The 21,259-nt window shown below is 38.7% G+C and overlaps 2 protein-coding genes across 10 annotated transcripts in view; one reads left to right on the forward strand and one right to left on the reverse strand.

Moving 5' to 3' along the window:
• MED12L (mediator complex subunit 12L) overlaps window positions 1-21,259 on the reverse strand; it is a 334,106-nt gene that overhangs the window by 32,836 nt on the left and 280,011 nt on the right. For 4 of the 7 annotated variants that reach the window (XM_053221297.1, XM_053221300.1, XM_053221301.1 and 1 more), the window contains 9 exons: window positions 21,012-21,173; window positions 18,592-18,703; window positions 16,363-16,452; window positions 15,202-15,311; window positions 14,873-15,008; window positions 13,906-14,067; window positions 11,061-11,423; window positions 8,060-8,216; window positions 4,255-4,466 (listed from right to left, as the gene is read on the reverse strand). In XM_053221297.1, coding sequence (XP_053077272.1) covers window positions 4,255-4,466; window positions 8,060-8,216; window positions 11,061-11,423; window positions 13,906-14,067; window positions 14,873-15,008; window positions 15,202-15,311; window positions 16,363-16,452; window positions 18,592-18,703; window positions 21,012-21,173 — 1,504 coding nt within the window. Of the gene's footprint in view, window positions 1-4,254; window positions 4,467-8,059; window positions 8,217-11,060; window positions 11,424-13,899; window positions 14,068-14,872; window positions 15,009-15,201; window positions 15,312-16,362; window positions 16,453-18,591; window positions 18,704-21,011; window positions 21,174-21,259 lie in introns of all 7 variants that reach the window. The other 3 variants (XM_053221298.1, XM_053221299.1, XM_053221302.1) reach the window with 1 other exon arrangement.
• The window catches only part of P2RY12 (purinergic receptor P2Y12), a 46,259-nt gene continuing 39,328 nt past the window's right edge, over window positions 14,329-21,259 (forward strand). For 2 of the 3 annotated variants that reach the window (XM_015072505.3, XM_015072507.3), the window contains exon 1: window positions 14,329-14,433. The gene's annotated coding sequence lies outside the window, so the exon portion shown is untranslated. The remainder of the gene's footprint in view (window positions 14,434-21,259) is intronic. The other variant, XM_053221308.1, reaches the window with a different exon arrangement.

The following is a 21,259-nucleotide window of genomic DNA, read 5'->3' on the forward strand; positions in this document are numbered from 1 at the left end:
TTAAATAAAGACAATTAATCAAGAAAGCTACATGTATTGTCTTCCTTAAAATAAGTTGGCTGGTGTTGATTATTACAAAGAACAACAAAGGGGTTTTGTGCACTAAAACGGGGAAATTAGGATAAAGCTATACCACAAATCAAGGCAAACAATTAAGTCCTTTCCATGGATCAAAACTTAAGGATGCCTTCCAAAAGCCCCTTCCCTAGAATATTGATACAGTGGGGGTGAGGAAAGCAAGTTCCTCCTGTCAGAAGAAAAATATTGGCTCTAAAAAAGAGACTGGAAAACAATTTAAGCAGCATTTTGCATTATTTTCACCAATATTTTAGATTTTGTGATGCTTCCCATAGGATATGTAGAAAATATAACAGCGATATTTTTAACACTACAGTTGGAATTATCCCCTCGAAAGTTTGTATTACAAAATTAGACAGTAAAAATATACCACTTTAAGAAACCAAAATGGCTATGTGGAAAAGTAAACAACATTCCTTCTTACTGGCCTCTTCCATGGGCAGCCACTGAGCACCAGTCTTACTAGGGACAATTAATATGATGATACAAGTAAAGCATTGGATGTGCTCTTAATTCTCTTTTCATCTGTTTTTAGGAAAATAAAGATTTTTATGTGATAGAGATGTCCTTTGAAATAATACATCCATAAAATGATACTAACAAAACAGCAACGACAAGTATGACAGCTAACATTTTTTGAGCACTTACTATGAGCCGGCCACTGTTGTAAAGGGCTGTTACATGTATTAAAACGTTAATTTCACAAGAACTCTGTAACGTAAATACTGCATTGGCTCCACTGTATAGATGAGGCTCTGAGGCACAAAAGGGCAACACAATCACGGCACTGAGTCCCATTTAGATAAGGGACATCAAGTAAGGGATGGGAAGCAGATCACTTTTACTTTCCTGGATGAAGACTAACTAAAAACAATGAAAGCAAGTTTCCTTGCCAACATATCTTTATGCATACTGATAGGTAGTAAAGCTCTAAGAAAATACACTCAATTACAACCATTACATCAGATAATGTGATTAAAAAGACTTAACAATATCCATGCTATTTAAGCATTTGTTTTCTGGACACTATACCAATGTCTTAATACGTTCTTTAGGAAATATAAGAATGATCCATAACAGAAACTTCCATGACCAACTGAGGCTGATATTCAGTTTCTGCAGTGGACACAGAGTTAATTTATAATGGAACTGAAGTTTTCTTGTGCACCATCTAAGGCTGGATGACTCCTATATATATCACCTTGTTTCCATTAAGATGGGAAGAGGCAAAGAGGGTTCCATAAGGTATGAGACATATCCAGAATCCAGGAATTTACATCCTGTCATGCCCCAGCTAGGTTTTCAGAAGAACCACAGTAGAGATCACTGCTGGAAGCAGATTCTGGAAGCACTAGAAGGATGGCTGAGAGGAGTTTGTGGATAAAAATCAGACTGCTAAGGATTAAGGCTACTAGGAAGCTCTAGGATCCTGGAAATAGTTTCCCAAAACATACATTCGTTTGATAAGCCTTTCATAAATTTCTACCCTCTGCTCACTACCATGTAAACATGATACAGAGTATAAGACCTGATGTCTGAAATTCTCCAACATGTTTGTTACACTTAAGTTAATGGATTCCCAGAATTAGAGAATTGCTAAGGATAAGAAGATCAATGATTTCTATTTCACAAGAGAAAAAGATATCACAAGTGCTTATGTAGCTAGAGAGAATCACATTATGTGTAGGCATTTAACTGGGTCCTGGCCAAAATGAGAATGAACATTTCTCCATCATTTCTTATCACGAAGGACATAAGTGAGTACTTATTAGAAAAACAACTGCATCCAGAACCATACATTAAAGCAATTTATCAACATCACAAATATTCCAAATCATTCTGCTCTTATTCTAGTTTTTTAAGGATTACCACAGAATTTTTTTCTGCCACAATACCAGATTTAACTAGAATCCAGGTATATTAATAGTTTGTACATGAGAGGAGAGGAACTAACATTTCCTCAGGACCTCCTAGGTACAGGCACTCTGACAAATGCTATGTATAATCTCAGTGACTCTGTGTAGGACCATTCAACCATACCACTGCACCATGCATGTATGTCTCTTCCTTAAAAAAAATGTTATTTCCCCTCAAATATATAACACTTGAAGAATGGTAAAACAAAAAGGGTAACAGGAAGGGCGGGTGGCTTAGTGGGTTAAGCGTCCGACTTCGGCTCAGGTCATGATCTTACGATTTGTGGGTTTGACCCAACGTTGGGCTCTCTGCTATCAGCACAGAGCCTGCTTTGGATCCTCTGTCTCCCTGTCTATTCCTTTCTCCCCCTCAAAAATAAACAATCATTAAGAAATATTAAAAAAAAAATAATAAAAGAGTAACAAGAAAAAGAAAAAAAAGGGGGAAAAAGGAGTTAGCAAAAAGAATCAGAAAAAGAGGAGTGCCTGGGTGGCTAAGTCGGGTAAGTGTCTGACTCGATTTCGGCTCAGGTCATGATCTCACGGTTTATGAGTCAAGCCCTGCATCAGGCTCTGTGCTGACAGTGCGGAGCCTGCTTTGAATTCTCTGTCTCCCTTTCTCTCCATCCTTCCCTGACTCATGCTCTCACTCTCTCTCTCTCTCCATAAAAAGAAACAAAAAGTAGACATAAAAAAATAAACTTATTGGAAGGCAAGTTTTACTTAGTCATATATTAAATTAAAAGGGAACTGAATTCATGCTGTGGGGATGGTTACTCAATGTAGAGCAAGTTTTTTGTATAATCTTGACAAGGACTTGAAACAATACTATATTTTTGTTCATCCCCAAGAATAGCTAAAATCCTACTGAGGTTTTTAATGGCTCACGTTTTAAAATTGCTGCTTATTTAAACAAAATAACGATTTCTTGATATCCAATCCTCATCATTTCTGTGTAAGAAGCAACTCAGGCCCCTTACCTAACACCCAGGGAGTTTGAGCAATTGCTAGAGGTCTGAAAGAGAAAAGCATGCAGTGACTGGGCTTTGCATCCCCATACAATTGGACTAGTTTCCTCTTCCCTGTCCTTCTTATAATATAGGTAAAAAACAAAACCATTTTTAAGAATGTATAACTAACCCTCCCACCCTCAAACGCCCAAATCACTAAGTGGATGGACTGACCGCAAAAATGTCCTAAGTTATATAATGGACACATGCCTAGAAAGTTATCCAAAATACAAAGAATATTTGTAGAAGCATTAAAATTTCTTGCTCATCTGAAAGTTTTATGGTTTCTTTTAAAGCAGGATACACATGCAGATTGGCTACTTCCTTTGAGGTTCAAGAAAGTACCTAAATCACAGCGTTGTTGTGGGATATTGTGGGATCTAAGGTAACTAACACATTTAAAGGGCTTCGAAATGTTTTGGCAAATAGTAAGTGCTCTACTGGTGTTAGCTGCTATTATCATCATCACTAATATTTTTTAGCAAAATTGCAAAGTATTAAAAGTATGTAGAAACTGGCTTAAAAAAAAAAAGTCCCAATTTCACCTCCTTTTCTATTTTATTTATTTGTACAGACGTGTGGGCTTCATGAGCCAATAACTATGCTGTGTATGATGGCCACCATTGTCTTGTTAAACAATCACTGTCATCTCAAAAGTTAAAGACAATTGAGTTAGAAGGCATAAAAACAGCAGTATGAATTCAAGAATGAAATTGAAGGTATCTATACACTGACTATTATTTGTACTATATTCTTTGCTATAGGTCTTACTATTAAGCACATACTGAACGTAGAATCTATGCAGGGAACTACAGGGAGAAACCTAAGAACCATCAGGATTTTAGAGATACAACTTCAGGGTAATAAATCTACTAAAAATACATGAAAGTAAAGCTCGAAGGAGTACAGAATATGGTGCTAATTATAGGGAAAGAGGGCTCAGCGAGGGTCACTACAAGGATGAAAAACCTGCTGCTTCTAAGTGACTAGAAAGTCATCAGCCCTTGTTGTTGTTCTAAAGGCATACTTTTAATGAACTTAAGATACTTCCAAAGTTCTCATCTGATCAGTGATAATAGCAAAATACACGGGAGGAAAAGTATTTACAAGCCTGGAGGAGAGGCAAGCCTGCGTTCATATACGATTTCGGGGATACACAGGCAGGAGGGATATGCCACAGACCCCACACTCATCCCCAACTAGAGGCGCTACCAAAACACAGAGGACTCCATTGCTGGATCTGGACAAACCTGCTGGAAAGGTCGAGCCTGGGCTTGCCGGAGAAGCCGCTGCTGCTGCTGCTGCTGCAGAAGCTTCATCTGTATCAGCTGCTGCTGCGATGTGATGGCGTGGAGGGGCGGCGGCTGCATCATGGCCCCCGAGCGCCGCTGCAGCATGTTGGACAGAGCTTGTTTGGTATTCGTTGGGACGAAGGAGCCCGTGGGGTCCAACCTAGAACCACCTACCAAAGCAACCAGAAAGAAGGGCTCTCTGTGCATGTTAGTACAACACTTCTTCCTTGTTTTATCAAAACACAGGAACCTTACCTTCTAAGCCTTTGTGAGCAAATGGAAAATAGGCCCGCCTCACCCCCCATAAATATTAAAGGTCTGTGGAGAACTGCACAATTTCCAGATGAGGGGGAGGAGTGATGTAGGAGTGAATTACAGTATTTCAGTGACTTCATAGAAGCCCCACTTCAGCTGATAACCTGAAATCCCTGAAACAGACTCAAGGGTGTAACTTTGGAACCATGTGGGTTTTAAACCCTGCAAGGCCTTCAGGAACACATTACCTGCATAAAATGTACTGCCTTCATGGTGTATTTTGCCAGGTGTCCTAAGTCAGTCATAGAAACTCTTTTGTAATCTCAAATAAATTTAAAGCTCATGATATTTAAGTTTTGTGACGATAGCAAAATGAAAATGCCCCTTTTGTAGAAGAGACGCAAGAAATACTCTGAAAACTTGAAAGGCTTGGAAACTTCAAACACCATGACTCAAAGACAAAACACATCTTTTTTGAAGGACAGAAATCAAACAAGAAATGTTATTTGTAGTGATCCTTGAGAAACCAAAGGAAATCCTCAACATATTGGCATATATAATTTGTCAAATGCCTTTAAGAGTTTGGGAAAAAAATTTTCAACATTTGCTGGCTTCAAACTAGGTGCCAATCCTTCATTTACCAGATTTTATATACTTTAATATATGTGTAAGAAAACCTCTATATAAATATCTCACAAAAGATGTGTTACGTTTTTTCTTTTAAACAAGTTGTATGGTGAAAAAAACATTGTAAAGCTATTCACTTGAAAAACCCACATTCTTTTAAAGACACAAACCCACAGCCAGCAACATGGTTTATGAAGTCATTCAGCAGCATTTGAAGAACATTTGGTAAAAAGAGGAAAGTCAACTCAGGTAACATACGGCAAGGTAAATTTTATTGAAGAACTGGAACTATACTAATACGTAAAAACTTAATGAGCTCATTTTACAGATAAAGGAAACTCTAAGGACCAGACTACATTTCACGTTGTTTGAATTTTCCTAACGTTTCTATAATTTTGTACCTTTGAGCCAACTAAAGAAATAAAGTAACTATCTCTGAAGCCCTCTGCATATTCCTAATTACTTTTCTCACCTTCCTTCTCTCACCAAATGTTATTCTGAATATGGTGTTTAATATTCCCAAACATTTCCTTATAACTTTACCAAACTGGCATGTATACATGACAAAGAAAGACAAATTGTAGAAGGGTGAGTGGCTGGGTATATGTCTACACGTGTATACTGAGGGGGCATAATTCTTTGCATTTTAACTATATATTAATGAAAAGCATACTGTACATACTCTTCTGTAACTTCATAGGACTCATATTTTAAAAAAATCACACATATAAAATCCCTATGTGTCTTCATTTTCCTTAATATTTTTTCTTACACATCCTTAAAACTCACCTAATACCTAAGGTTCCTTAACTTACAAACCCTGCTTATAGTATGCTAAGGGAAAGAGAGTATATGTCATTATGAAACAGTGAACCTTTAATTCACACAGCCCTGGTGTTTAAAAATGCTACAAATTCACAAGAACCTTAGAACTGAAAAAATAAAGTTCAAAAGAGAGAACATGCATTATTTTCCACATTTATTACTGTCTAGTTCGCTCTTTGTGGTCTACATTCATTCACTCAAGAACCAATTTTTAAGAGCTTACTAAAAGCCAGAGGCTGCTTTAAGTTCTGAGGAGACTACAGTAACCTTAACAGAAAAAATGCCTGCCCTACCAGAGCTTACATTCTGAAAAGGACAGATAATAAACCAGTAAGTAAGTAAAATATATAGTGTATAACCAAATGCTAATGCCACGGGGAAATAGAAAGCAGAGGGAAACAGGGTTCAGGGAAGGGCTGTGGCTTACCATTTAAAACAGAGCGGTCAGTGGAAGCCCAGTGAGAAAATGGTATCTGACCAAACCCATAGGAGGGAGGCAGTGAGCCATGTAAAATACTTAAGGATGAGCACTACAGGCACAGGAGCCAGCAGGTGCAAAAGCCCTGAGGTAGGAATATGTTAAGATCTTTTACTGAGCATGTTTGCTGGGTTAGATCATCTTCTGTGTGCTACATTTTCAAAAGTTTACTTTAGGGGCTCCTGGGTGGTTCAGTTGGTTAAATGTCCAACTCCGGCTCAGGTCATGATCTCGCATACCGGTTTGTGGGTTCGAGTCCTGCGTTGGGCTCTGTGTGGACAGCTCAGAGCCTGAAGCCTGCTTCAGATTCTGTGTCTCCCTCTCTCTATGTCCCTCCCCCACTCACACTATGTCTCTCTCTCTCAAAAATAAACGTTAAAAACAATTTTAAGTTATACTCTGTGTGTATGTGTATCATATAAACCTTATTTCATCACTCAAAGAAGAATGAACATTTTTATCCATTTTCTTTACTATAGTCTCTTACCACCCAAAACAGAGTCTGGAACATTATGAAGTTCAGTACATTTTGTTGAATAAATAATTGAATCCCCTACCCTATGAGGGTATATATTAGCATATCCATTTTACAGATAATCAAGCTGATGCACAGAGAAACTAAAACCCAATGTTATACAGTAGAAGAGTGGTACAACCAGACTTGAACCTAGATGTATAACTTCCAGACCAGCCCTCTTAACCACTAATTTAGATGGCGAAATACGGATTCTCCCATGAGCCAAGAATAAAAAAATGTCTTTCCTAGGCCTCAAATGTCATACTTAAATTACAGTAAAAATCATAACATGCAGAGTAAGACCTCAAAATAAGCTACTCTGTTGAAACAAGCAAATTTTCTTTTAGAAAGAAAATTAAATTCAGTTCTAAGAGATTTTTTTATTTAGGACATGTTCATTTCAGATATAAAATATACTTGGGCTTGAATTAAAGCAATACTAAAATTAGAGAGATGGTAGTTTTCCTTGTTTGATAACTCAGTCTACTTGCTGAACTAAATTTCTGAGATCCTTCATGGTATAAACAATTTACAATTCATCACATGAGAAAATAAAGATGCTTCACAATATTGACTAATTACTTAAAACACTGGTAAGAATTTTATCTCATCAAAACATACACTAATTTCACAACATACAACTCTTATCAACTTTTTATCTGATATTGTACATTTTCATCAGTAGCTAATTTCCTTCTAACACTGAATGAAAATTCCCAACTCAGTACATAAACTAGTAATTAAAACCTTATTTTAACACTTGAGGAACACCCCCAAATTGGGCACATATTGGATTACTACTGTATACGCTCAGGTATTGTTTGATTCTTAGAATATATTCATCTATGTGACAATCAAAAATATATTAAAAGAAACATTAAAAAAATAAAATAAAACACCTTCATATTATTAGAAGAAAAACCACTCCGAGCGGAGAGGATTACAAAAACGTCAACGGAGTACTCAGTTATGGCATTTTCTAAGTTTTACAGAGATTTCCGGTTAAACCCCAAGCTACTTCATGTCTCAGAGGGACCCGACTGCACTCTCTCTTCACATACCTGGAGTAAGAGATTGGTTCTGAAGGAAAAAACCCGGCTGCTGGGGCTGACCCATGAGGTTATAGCCCCATAAGGTGGACTGCGGATGGTGCATCATCTGGGAGGAAATGGGTGAGTAGTTAGGAGGCACTCGGTATATGTTGCTCTGTGGATACTCCTTCAAAATAAAGAGAAAAGATAATAACAATAAAGTTATTTAACTCCACAAACTATAGGTAATTAATGCAAATTCCTCCTATCACATTCTTCAAGCCAGCTTCTATCCCAGTGGGCAAGGCTGTTTTTTATAGAGGTGAAGACACAAGGCAAGAGTGTCAACATATTCTTTTGCAAGACACTCATTTGGGTAAAAACTTTAGAATAAGAAAGTACTTGGCTTCGACCCCTAAATCCCCACAGGGTGGCCTGTGCAGAGGTCTATGTCCGGAAGTGCATCTTTGACATGTTGAACTTCCTGGCATCCTAGCACCTGATGCTCCCTGAGGGAGACCACCCGGGATGAGGAAGAGGATGAGGTGCAGCTCAGATCAACCAGACATGCTGCCAGCCTGGAGCTGCCCATGGCCATGCACTCAAGAAGACATCCAAAGAGGCTGTGGATGTCTACAGATATGCCATCCATGGGACGGGCCTATTTTTTAAACAAAACTTCGATGCCGACGGGATGGTCATTGAGTACACTGGTACTGTCATTCATTCTGTGCTGACAAGCATAAGTTTTATGATGGGAAGGGTATTAGGTGCTACATGTTCTCTATAGATGGCTTTGACACGGTGGAGGCCACAAGGCATGGCAATGCTGCCACTTCATCAACCACTTAGGTGAGCCCAACTGCCCCTCCCAAGTGATCCAGGCGGAGGGCCAGGAACACATCAACATCTTTGCCCTGCCCTGCATCCTGTGTGCTGAGGAACTCACCTATGGCTACAAATTCCCCGTTGTGGATGCCAGCAACAAATTGCCCTAAGACGATGGCACCAAGCACTTCTGTCGGTTCCTTAACTAAAGCCCCAAGGCTGCCCACCACACCCCCTGCTTCCATCTTGCCCCTAGTCTGGGGCTCCCTAGTCCCCTGAAGAACATGTCACCAGAACTATTATGTTCGGGGTGGGTATGGGCATGCAGGTGGCAAACACCGTGCCTCTACCCCTCTAGCCTACCCAGTAATCGCTCCCTTGCTTCCCTGGGGACCCAGGATGTAGGTATTGTAGCAAGTTTCCTAAACACCTTTTTGTCTATGCACTTTTTTATTTCAACCCCCTATAGTAAAGTTTGTCAATGTTTGGCAGAAAAAAATGTACTTGGCTTCAGTGGGGGGAAGATGGAAAAGGATCACTTCTGAAGTTTGTTTTTAAAATACTAAAAGCACGTCAATATTGACCACTGCCCACAGGTGAAAGAACATCTTCAGATGCTCATTCTCCAGATCATTTCATCTTAGGTCATTTTAGGAATCTTTCTCGATATGCTGGGTCTGGATGAGAATGAGGCCATGAAGACGCACAATACTTCAGGACCAGTCCCTGGCCTACATGGTATCTTATTTCCACTATTCAAGCCAGTACACAAATGAAGCAGACTCTCTGCCATCTGCCTGCATCCCATTTCCTGCACTTGGGCTTTGTCTTCCTTATGGTACATGCAAAGTCTCTAAGGATCACACCTGAATGTCCCAGTTACCTACCCACCCCGCTTCTTTTCATGTAGCCCTAAAGGATAAAGGAAAAACAAAACCTCAGATCCCTGAAATACGACCCACTAGAAAGGGACAGTTTCAGAAGTAGTATGGGAGGAAGGGATATTACCAGGGCTCACTTGGAAAATGAGAGGAATTTTCAGGCTTTTAAGAGGGTGTTATTCTGAAAATAACAGAAACTTATCCATGTAGACTAACAGCCTAGGAGTCCAGATTCTGGGGAGTGGCAGTCTGGACGTTATTAAGCACCTCTTCAAGACAAAGGAATATTGGTAGGAAGAATATTGGTAGAAGGTATGAGAAGAGGGCACTACCATTCAATGGTATCCAAAAGTGATGGTCGTCTTCCCTAGAAAAATGTTAATCACCAAGCTATCAGCTAGGAAAAGATATGTTGTGGTTCTGATATAGGTAAGTGATAATTATTAGACATGATAATTATTAGACATGATAATTATTAGACATAACCCTAACCCTATTAGATAATTATTAGACATACAATTATGAATATATCTTCCATGGTACAACAAGAATACCCTTGCATTATGTAGAAAAATGTTGTAAATTCTCTCTCAAGTATTTTCTAGGTGAATTAATTGTAAAGATACCTTACACATTCACTCTATAAATGTTATAAAATTATTCCCAAATTGCCATCTCAATGATTTCTGTTGTCTTCAAGAAAATGTTGGTAGAGGTAGGGAAGACTAATAGGAAAACAAGGAATAGGACTTTTTAAAATTGTGTTCATCTTTTATAAAGTCTGAAAATCTGTGAAAGAGGTAAAATATATAGGAAGTTAAGGTGAAATAGTAAAATATGAAATCTCAGAAACATCCTATTGGATATATTAGATGGAATGTTAGCTAGGGAAATGCAAATAGTTTTGCATATTAATCTACTACCATTATCAAGTGCTCAAAATACGATAAATATTTTAGACATGTCTTATAATAAAAATATGTAAGATGATGAGCTTTTACGGGTCTAAACAATTCAAGTTTCAAATGTGAGAAATGATGAGGCACTGAAACATTAATTAAATACTACTCACAATGGAAGCCCAAACTTAAAATAGTGAAAAGTAGAGAAGGAAAAAAATCACAAGCTATAATCCTGTCCTCTGTGACAGGTCACTATTCATGTGCCATTCTATTAATTAAAATAGAGCTTTGTGAAGATTACAACTGTTACAAGAAGGATGATAATGCTCTTCATAATGTTTCTAGGAAAAGAATCTGGGCACTATTAAATCTCTCACTAGATGCCAATGAGCCAAAGACCTCCCTACTTCTCACACTCACGTCAACTCTTGAGCTTGATTTCGTCTTGCGCTTCCTTCCCTTTGTTTTCTTCTCTTCATCTGTTGCAGTTTTTCCCTGATCTGACAGCTCAGCTGATTTCCGCTCTGGTTCCTGAGAGATGGGAGATGTGGGCTCCTCCTCTTCCTCCTCCGGAGGCAGGGGCAGCGGTTCGAGGTAGTAACTTCGGGGCTTGGGCATGGGGTGTGTGTGATACAACAGCAGGTGATGCTGCTCCTCGTACTTGATCACCTTTCGGTCCACTCGGACAGTCCCGAACCAGGCCCAAGACAGAGGAGCTGGGTTCTTCTGACCCTCAAACAAATCCCATGGGGACACCTTCTGCTTTGTAGACACCTGAAGACCCTGTGGTGAAATAATGCTCTGTGAACACATGTTCAGATCTTTCCCTGACCGAGAGCCCAAGCTTGCTTAGGACAAGGATACACAGAATATTCTGGCTGGCTGCGTACCTTAGAGAAACCTTGCATACAGCACATGGGGAAACACATTGATTCAGGGTTACAAGGCTACATCACTGGAAAGCTGCAGCTAGAATTCAGACCTTTAAAGTCAGTTCTGTGGTTCTTTATACATGTGATGCTCAACACCACGTGGTTGAGTATATATTACTGCAAATTGGTATTTTTCGGTGTACCTGGTGGCTCAGTCAGTTGAGCATCTAACTTGACTTCAGCTCAGGTCATGATTTCCCGGTTCGTGAGTTCACGAGATTTTTTGGATTCTCTCTCCATTTCTTCTCTCTCTCTGCCCCTCCCCCACTCACACGCATGCGCTCTCTCTCAAAAATAAACTTAATATGAATGAATGAATGAATAAATAAATAAATAAATAAACAAATAAAATGGTGCTTTTCATTTAGTATTTTTTGCTGCTGTTGTTTTTCAGGAAAAAATATTTTCTAAAAAATACTGCAATATTGATCTTACTGTATTGAATTATAATCAGTTACAACCATTTGCAATTTATTTTGTTGTTTTTAAGATAAAGCAAAACTTGAGAGTCAAGTTATTGTCAACCTCTACTTGGGCTCAAATTTACTTCAATCCAAACATGTATGGACTTGATTCAATACAGGAATCTTCCATGTACTTAATAAGCCAGTTTCTGAATAGTTAGGGAATATTCTTACAGACATAACTTGTGACAACAGGTACAAATAAAGTCCCTTCAATACAAGATTACCTCTAATGAGTTAACAAGAGGAGATGTTACTATGCTTCTGAAAACAAAGGTTTCTTATTTTTAACATTAATTGGTGATGTCTCTTGTACTTTCCCTGGGATACCAACTTGAAAATATTTTTCCTCAGAATAACCACAAAAATAACTATTCAGGCATTCCACAAGATATGAATGCTCCTGTTCTTATCTACGTGGATGGATTTATGCAAAATGAAGGCTCATTTATCATGTATAAATGGACTGTTTCCTAATACTTGCCTAGAGTTTAGACCTCTTTCCTAGGTGCAAAGACCATATATCCTAATGGGTTCAAGATGTCTCACCACTAGAGAGCCCAATGACACTGCAAAATCAACATGCCCACAATGCTAGCTTTTTCCATCTCTACAACCATACTGGTAGAAGTACTCTAGTTACTGTGTATTAATTAAGTATTGCCTTTCTCCTAGGAACCACACTCCTTCATACCTTTGCAAAAACTCTTCCATTGGCCTGTACCAGACTGTTCCCTACTTCCTAGCTAACTCTTAATCTTTCAAAATAATTCAATGGTCAGTTTTCCTGGAGACCCTATTCTGACTACCTTCTCCTTATCTGAGTGTGATGGCTCCTTCTCAGGGTCCCCTAACACTGTGTACCACATGGTAATTGTCTATCCACTTCTGCTTAAGGGCAGGAGCTCTGTCTTTCATATCTGTGATTTCACAAATTTGTGGTTGCTCAATGTTCATTGAAAGAATAACTGATCACTCTTCTTGTGTTTAAGGGAAACTTGTTTAATAGCATACATAAAACAAGTGTTTGTTAAAATATTGTTTAATTGATGAGAAAATTAAGTAACATTACTCTAAAAATATTTTTTACTCAAAATAGCTTACAACATAAAGACTTTATCAATTTTTTCTTATCTATATATATATACATTGTTTCCAATTCTAAACTGAAAGGAGAGTTTTGTTTTGTTTTTTTTTAAGCGAGAGAGAGAGAGAGAGAGAGAGAGAGAGAACAAGTGCAAGCAGGGGAGGGGCAGTGGAAGACAGAATCTTAAGCAGGCTCCATGCCCAGCACAGAGCCCAGGGCTTGATCTCATGACCATGAGATCCTGGCCTGAGTGGAAATCAAGAGTCGGATGCTCAACCCACTGAGTCACCCAGGCACCCCCTGCCTTTTTTTTTTTTCTTTTTTCTTTTTTCTTTTAAGCACTAACCTTTCACTTAGTTTTCCCTTGGTGGCTTCAGAAATTCACATAAAGTTTTTTTTTTATTTTTTTTAATGTTTATTTATTTTTGAGAGAGAGACAGAATTCGAGTGGGTTGGAGGCAGAGAGAGAGGGAGACACAGAATCCAAAGCAGGCTCCAGCCTCTGAGCTGTCAGCACAGAGCTCGACGCAGGGATCGAACTCACTAGATGGGAGATCATGACCTGAGCTGAAGTCGGACGCTCAACCAACTGAGCCACCCAGGTGCCCCTCACATAAAGTTTTAAACAAAGATCTATATAATAATGTCCATGACCAATGCATTTAAAGGATAAGAAAATACTTAAAAAAAAAAAAATCAAGAAACTGTAAAATTGAGATATTTCATATACCCTTTGGGAAAATAAGAAAAAATATATATAAGAAACAAACATTTACTCTTGCCTGTTTTTTATCTATGGAGTCGAATCCAGCAATTTTGTTTCCCTTTGTGTCAATCAAGGAACCCATAGGTTCACAAGTAATGACATCACATGTCTGTTTTGGCAAAGGTAGCAACTGTCGAACTTTGTCAATACTTTCTGATCTCTTGTCTCCTAGCTCTTTCTAAAAAACAAACAAACAAAAAAAACCAAAAAGAGACAAGCGGGACAGATATTACAATGAAGGCAAAAGTTAGCAAGAAGGAAGTTTCTCTCTGAAACATTTCCTTTTTTATGACAAGACTGTTCTTTAACCTTGAACATGGTCGATTATGCAGCCTTCAATTAGAGTAGTGAGTGTGTTTCATTTCTTCTATTTAAGTAGAAAATAGAACACATATAATGGAACCCTGGTTACACAACAAACATCACAGTGCTGAAGAGACAAAAATCCAGGGTAGTATTTGCCATCAGAAGGCAGAAGCAGCAGCACAGAACACATGCTCCAATCCAGGGTCAGACCTCAAGATACTCACTGGTTATTTTACTGGTAAGGTCGGCAGATATATTGATCTTTCTCTGCACCATTTGTTTACAGTTTATTTCAAAAATTGTGTTAGCGGTTAGTCAAATGAATTGGGTTTAGAAATATCAGTGCAAATGGTTATTTTTCAATTAGAGGCACCAGTCCAAGCATGGATTTATCTTAAATCCAACGGTGGCATTTTTCTTATATATTTGACTTACATTTCTAAAGTTCCTTAAAGAGTTAAACATTTTGTGAATATAATTTAAGAAATACCTTCAAGCTATATGCTTTTGAGTACCAGCAAGCTGAGGTGAGACAAATAGCAAAATAATCACATAATTTTAACTGAATGCAAAAAATAACATCTAATTTAACACATAATAAATTAAGATAAAATGCAGTAAATAACAAATGCATAAACTATTTGAGATCATGATATATAAGCAGGTCATAAGCTTACCTTCAGTTTCTTTACTAAATTCATGTATGCACGTTTGTTCTCTTCAGATCCCCCGGGGGATGCATTTGATAGGTCTGAGGCTAATGTTCCATTGATTAACACACCCAGCATGTCAAGAACTGTTGTGAATAATTCACTAAGAGTGGGAAGAAATAATTATTTTCACTATAAAGTAAAAGCCAAATACTCTTAACGAAGGAGCATTTTTATTTAAGGCACAGAGCTTTTGATGGTACCTAGAGAATAAGATGTGGCACAATTTGTAGTCACTATTGCAAAGCTTCTACCATGCACGTGTACAGAATAGTAAATTTGAAATAAGAACATACTTGTTAGTGTGCATGTCAACAGTTCCAGAAGTTATGATCTGAAGCAGGAGGAGGGCCCAGTCTGTTGTCCACTGGGTGCTCCTCTGCACCGTGTCAAACATTCCTCCTACCTAGCACAAAAAAATACAACAAAACTTTATTACAAATGCCATCCCCATCACTTTATGTAGCCAATTTTGATTTGTTTTTTTTAAAAAACAAACACACTCCACTTTATGGATTAACGTGTCTTCTCTCTTACCTAGCTACCTATTTCTCACTCTTTCTGATTCTTTTAGCATAGGAATTTGGTCATTGAACAAAAGGGGAGGGAAGAGGAGAGGAGGAACGTGAGTGTGGGCAGGAGGCCAATAAGAATCAAATAATAGGGAAATTACTTTTCTTTTAATCCTAACCTTTTGTGATACCTGGTTTTATGACATAAAATTAGTTAAATCTGAATAGGTCAAAATCAGGTAAGTTGATTATCTACACTTGATGCTGTTAAATTACTATTGGATCTAAGTCTGTTGTCATAACAACACTTGCAAATATCCAGTAACACAGAAGAACTGACAAGCAGGGGCTCGGCTCGGCCCCCAGGTCTACGCATTCATGTGTGGAAATTAAGTTTAAAAACAACTGCCAAAAATCAGGCAATCCTTCCTCCAGAGTAGCCTTCATTCAGGCTTGTCCAGTGGGAAAAGAGAAATTCAAAGAAATGTGCAATGTGTCTGTAAATGTCTATAAAACCTCCCTGTTGAATTTGTTTTTATGATCAATGTGATGGAAAGTTTGCCAAAAATTCAACTTAAGGCACATTTTTACATGATCTTCAAATGAGTGTAATAAAAGCTAATTCCTCTCAATTTAGTAGCCTTCTCAGACCTCCTCAGAGCACAAACTGACAAGAAGGAGCAATTCCTGGGGGGTAGGAGGGTGCAGAAAGCAAACCAATGCCCAAAATGCCTATTGCTCTCTAGAAGCCAGCCCAGACAGGAAGGTCAGCAGCCAGGAAAACAGTGCGCGTGAAAGGCAGGGAAGTTATGGCAGAGAGAGAGCCAATAGTGGAAGGCCTCACCTTGTGAGAAGACCATGACCACAGAAGAAGTGGAAAGCTAGAGTTATTTTCACATTTAGTTAAGTGGAACAGAGAGAAAATACTAGAAAAATGCCCCTTACCAAATTTAGGCGAAGTTGCAATGCTTCATGCATCATCTGCCGTGCTTTTATGTCATCCTGGTATCGTTCTTCTCTCCAATTACTTAAAATCTAAGTCAGTAAATTAACAAAAAAACAAAACTTATTTTCCCTATTAAAATTGATTTTTTTTCTCATATTGAAAGTTACATTGAGCTTCTTACTGTCAAAAATAACTTCTGAGTTTAAAAAATTAATTAAAAATGCTAAGTAAAATTTTAACTTTCCTTCCCTTCTTCCACACAGACAGAAATGGAGCTATTTCTTGTTCAATGCCTTTCTAGATGGAAGAAGAAAACTCTTATCAATTTACAATTCTGTTAGGAAGTCTTAGAAAAAGCTTTAAAGGATTATGAAGTTAAAGACTAACAAAAATAAAGATACTTAAAATGCTATTTCATTGATTTTGTAAAGTACTGGATAGACAAAATTACACTTTATATCAGTCCTGTGTTCTATTTCTAGGGACGTGCTATGACATTTAACAAGGGTCCTATTTTCATGTTATATTGAAGGGGGGCTTGCTATCTTACAGACTTATCTATACAGTGTATCTTCCTTGATAAAGGCAGTGTATAGTATTTTGAAAAATATGACATCTTTGATGTCAGTCCAGTGATGTACTGCTTTTCACTAAGTCAGACTACTGTTAAAAAGGGAAGGACTGCTTAGGAAAGGGAAGCCACAAGTGGCAACACCCTAGAATCAGATCGCAAGAGCAAAGCCCTTTCTCCGACTGGGATGCTCTGAAATACATTAACTACAGAGAATCATCTTAAGAGTTTAAATGAGTCACGTGCAGAAGTAACCCTGCCCAACACATATAAGGACACGGCATGGTGAGGGGACAGCATTCCTCGAATCTCATCACAATGGAGTCCTCTCCCAAACCTGACCTGACGGTGCAAGGCAGGGACACAAAGCTGTATGACAGCATACATTCTGGGAACAGGACAAATAAAATTAAGTCAAATGTAACAAGCTGTATGAACCAGGGCAAGGGGATACAAAATGACCGTGGTCCTTTTTTTGGCGAGTGATCAGGGACAGCCTCCATGAGGAGGGGACACCTGAGCAGAGACCTGAGGAAGCAAGGGAGCCGACCCTGATAACATCTGGGAGGAAAGCCTTCCACGCAAGAAGAAGAAAAGATGCAAAGGCGCTGCAAGGATAATCTGCCTGGCAAGTTGCAATGACAGTAATGGGGTCAGTGTAAACAGTAGAGGCATGACTGGTAGGAAACAAGACAGAATTGGGAGCCAGGGCCAAATCACCATAGGCCCTTATAAGCCCAGACCGAATATTTATCCTAGGTACAGTAAGAAACATTGGAGCATCTTGGGCACCAGACTAATACATGATTTACATTTTAGAAGGATCACTCCGCTGCTGTACAAAGGACAGATCTCTCATCTCCAAAGGGGAGAAAATGATGATAGGACCAAATGAGTTAAGTGTCCTTATTCATGCTCATCTACTATCATTCGAGAGAAAGACATGATGTCCTAGAGACACAGGGCCACAGGAAGTCTCCATTTGGCTTTGTAGCAAGATAAAACATCCCACATGACCAGTCTATCTACTTTGTTCAATTCCACCCATTACAATTTCTAGTGTGATCACCTGGTTTCTTTGAAGGACACAAAATGCAAGAGGCCCAAAGAGTGACCAGGAGCACTGTCGTTGGTAGAAAGCCAAAAGTCAAATTTTTCATAAAAAGAATCATCATGCCTTATTTATAAATGAGCTTCTTTACCTTTAACTGGCATTGGCCTGGCTCTGGCAAGAAAACAAAATTGAGTTTCTGAACCAACAGAACTCAAGCCAAGAGTCTCCAGGGAGGCAGGGGCCCAGCTAGAGAACCTGGATAGAGGTTCCTCTGGGTTACGGCCATGCCTGCAACACACACTGCCCCAGGACCTCTCCCACAGGGCGGGGGCAGGAGAAAAGCAGGTATGTCAGAGTTGTATGCAATGTACTAAATATTGTTTTTATAGTACACATTCATCCAAGGCATAATTAATATTATAAAGTTGTTAATTTTACAGTAACTAGAATGCCAAACAGCAGAATAGGGTGTGGATTGTGATGCCTTGCCTCTAATCAAAACACGTTGTATTCTTATTAGTTTAATCTCAGTATTTCAAAGAAAAACAAATTAATGCCATTAGACAACTACTTGACTGGCTTAATAATTCCAGTATACTTTACCTGATTAACCTGATTCTGAAGAGATGTTAGGAGGCCTTCCCGTTGTTCATCTTGTCCCTTAAGGCAGGTAAGGACCAGTGAGAGGAAAGGTTGTTGACTCAAAAGAGACATACTACAAAGGAAGTAGTAAGAACAGATCTAGTTAGAAAGAATGGATTACCTCCTGTGCAACATCTATCTCTTGCCCTTGAATTACTGGCTCTTATTTACTTTATTATAAGAAAAGGGAAGAGAGTAGGAAATAGCCAAACCCTACTCAAAAAGTTAAATCATATCTCTACTAATAAGATCAAAAGCCACTGTGATGCATCTAAACAATTTAACATGCTCTAGCCCTGGAAGGCATTCCCAAACTAGCATAAATTCACACTGCAGGAGCATGTTGGGAGAGTGCAGGCAGAAGAGAGTTTGTATTTTACAATAGTTGGCTGAATTAAAAGGCAAATATCTGCATGAGTATCACTTTACATACAGCATATGAGGAAAAATTAAACATTTCTGTCAAACAAAACTGTTATCTCAGGGTCAAGGAAACAGGCCTCTGTGATTGCTGAACTTGTTTTATTTTTCAGCACATTTTTTTTTTCTTAATGTTTGTGTATTTTTGAGAGAGAACGAGACAGACTGTGAGCAGGGGAGGAGCAGAAGTTGAAGGAGACACAGAGTCCAGAGAAGGCTCCAGGCTCCGAGCCGTCAGCACAGAGCCTGATGCGGGGCTCCGACTCACGAACTGTGAGATAATGACCCGGGGCCGAAGTCAGACTCTTAACCAACTGAGGCACCGAGGCACCCTCAGCACATTTCTGACCAAACAGGGTGGGTATTGGGAGAACTCAGATCAGCACGTAGGCTGGAAGATACAAGAGCAGTGAGCTCCTTAGTAACCCACCATGTCCTTAAGCCTTGTCTTGTTAACAGGTTTTAAGGCATTTGATTAAAAAAAAAGGTCTATTATAAATTGTCATTTTATTAATGTTTCTTTAATCATCAGAGAACTGACAAATCATATTGACAAACTAATTGCTATATTGCAAAAAAAAAAAAAAAAAAAAAATTCTTAAAGTGACCCAAATATTTCAATGTGCTTCATCATCTGACAGCAGAGCTGTGAGAGACGGACTTGGGAAGAGTCACCTTTAAACTCTGCAATACCATCTGTGGGAAGGGAGGCAATGTACATACATTCACCCTTGAGCAAACTTAACTCTCAGAATTAAAAGTGAGTCATCTGGTTGGTCAACTCACACTGACGAAGGTGACAGACATTAAACAACCAGATAACAAAATACATGCAAAGCTAGGTCTCTACCAAAGTGCACTTCATTTAAGAGCACACAGACTCTAGGTTTTAACTCTAGTTTTACAATTCCTTAGCTGTGTGTCCTTGAGAAATGAACTTTTCAATGCCTCCCTTTCTTTATCGTAACAAGGGTATAATGAGAACACCTACCATGTTTGATTGCTGTGAAAATTTTAAAGTTCACGTGTGTATGCGGTAAGTTTTATACAAAAGTTGGCATTTCATAAGATCTCAATAAGTGGTAGCTACTAAAATAGTATTAAGAGATAAGAACCATACATGTTCTTTATATATTTTTTAAATGGAAGAAATTATCATTATTTCCCTTTACTCCTGAGGTGCTAAATTTATATTTTCACATCAGAGGATGGCTTTGTTCTTTCTCAGTAACAGAGTCAGTTTGCAAATGTAACTATTTGAAACCTTTTATACGGCCTAAAATAAATTAAGAAAACATTAAACTAAGTGGCTTATAAATTTTGTATTTAGAACAAGAGCCCTAAATGTTAAAAATACTAGTAACTATTTTCAGGCCCAAGAGGACAGAATTGGAAATAATTCTATGTATTTTAAACAAATAATTAAAAGAATGAAAAGTAATTAAGTGTAGAATACAGGGACTAAATGGATATACAGATCTGATTCAAGAGGTCTGAAGCGAGGCTAAGAAGTATTTTCAATGGCTCAGAAGTGATGTGGGTCCAGAGAGAGCCCTGAGAACTAGCATACTAAATATAACCTAGAACTTTTTAGGAACGGAGCCTTGCCTAACAGAATATTGTCATTTCCACTTAAAAATGAAATTTCAGGGGCGCCTGGGTGGCTCAGTCAGTTAAGCACACGACTCCTGGTTTCGGCTCAGGTCATGATCCCAGGGTCATGGGATTGAGCCCCATAGAAGATTCATTGTCATTCTCATTTTCATTCTCATTCTCTCTATCTCCTTCGCCCTTCGTTTGCCCCTCCCCGCTATTTACATACTCCCTCTAAAAAATAACATTTAAAAAAAATAAAAAAGAAATGTCCGTGGACTCTGGGTACAGTGACTATATCTGCAAGATGCTATTTGTTCTCAATTATTCCTTAAGCCTCCACATTGAGACACACCTTGCAGCCGTACCTTTTCTGTTTTTGTCTGTCTCTTTCCTTTTTTGAAGAAGAGCCCAAGTGCTGTCCCTTCTCCAGTTCCTCTCCTGCAGCTTTCAATACTCTTCCTTGCACAGAGGTCGGCAGCCTGGCAATTAGGGGGGCCACCAGCCATACACCCCTGCGTTCAGAGGAACTGAAACCAGAAATAGGTATTATACACGAGGAGGCATCCTCTTCCTCTGCTCTCACTGTTATAACGGAAACCCCAGGGCAAAACTT

Source organism: Acinonyx jubatus, chromosome C2 (assembly GCF_027475565.1).
Source record: "Acinonyx jubatus isolate Ajub_Pintada_27869175 chromosome C2, VMU_Ajub_asm_v1.0, whole genome shotgun sequence".
NCBI classification, from domain to species: domain Eukaryota; kingdom Metazoa; phylum Chordata; class Mammalia; order Carnivora; family Felidae; genus Acinonyx; species Acinonyx jubatus.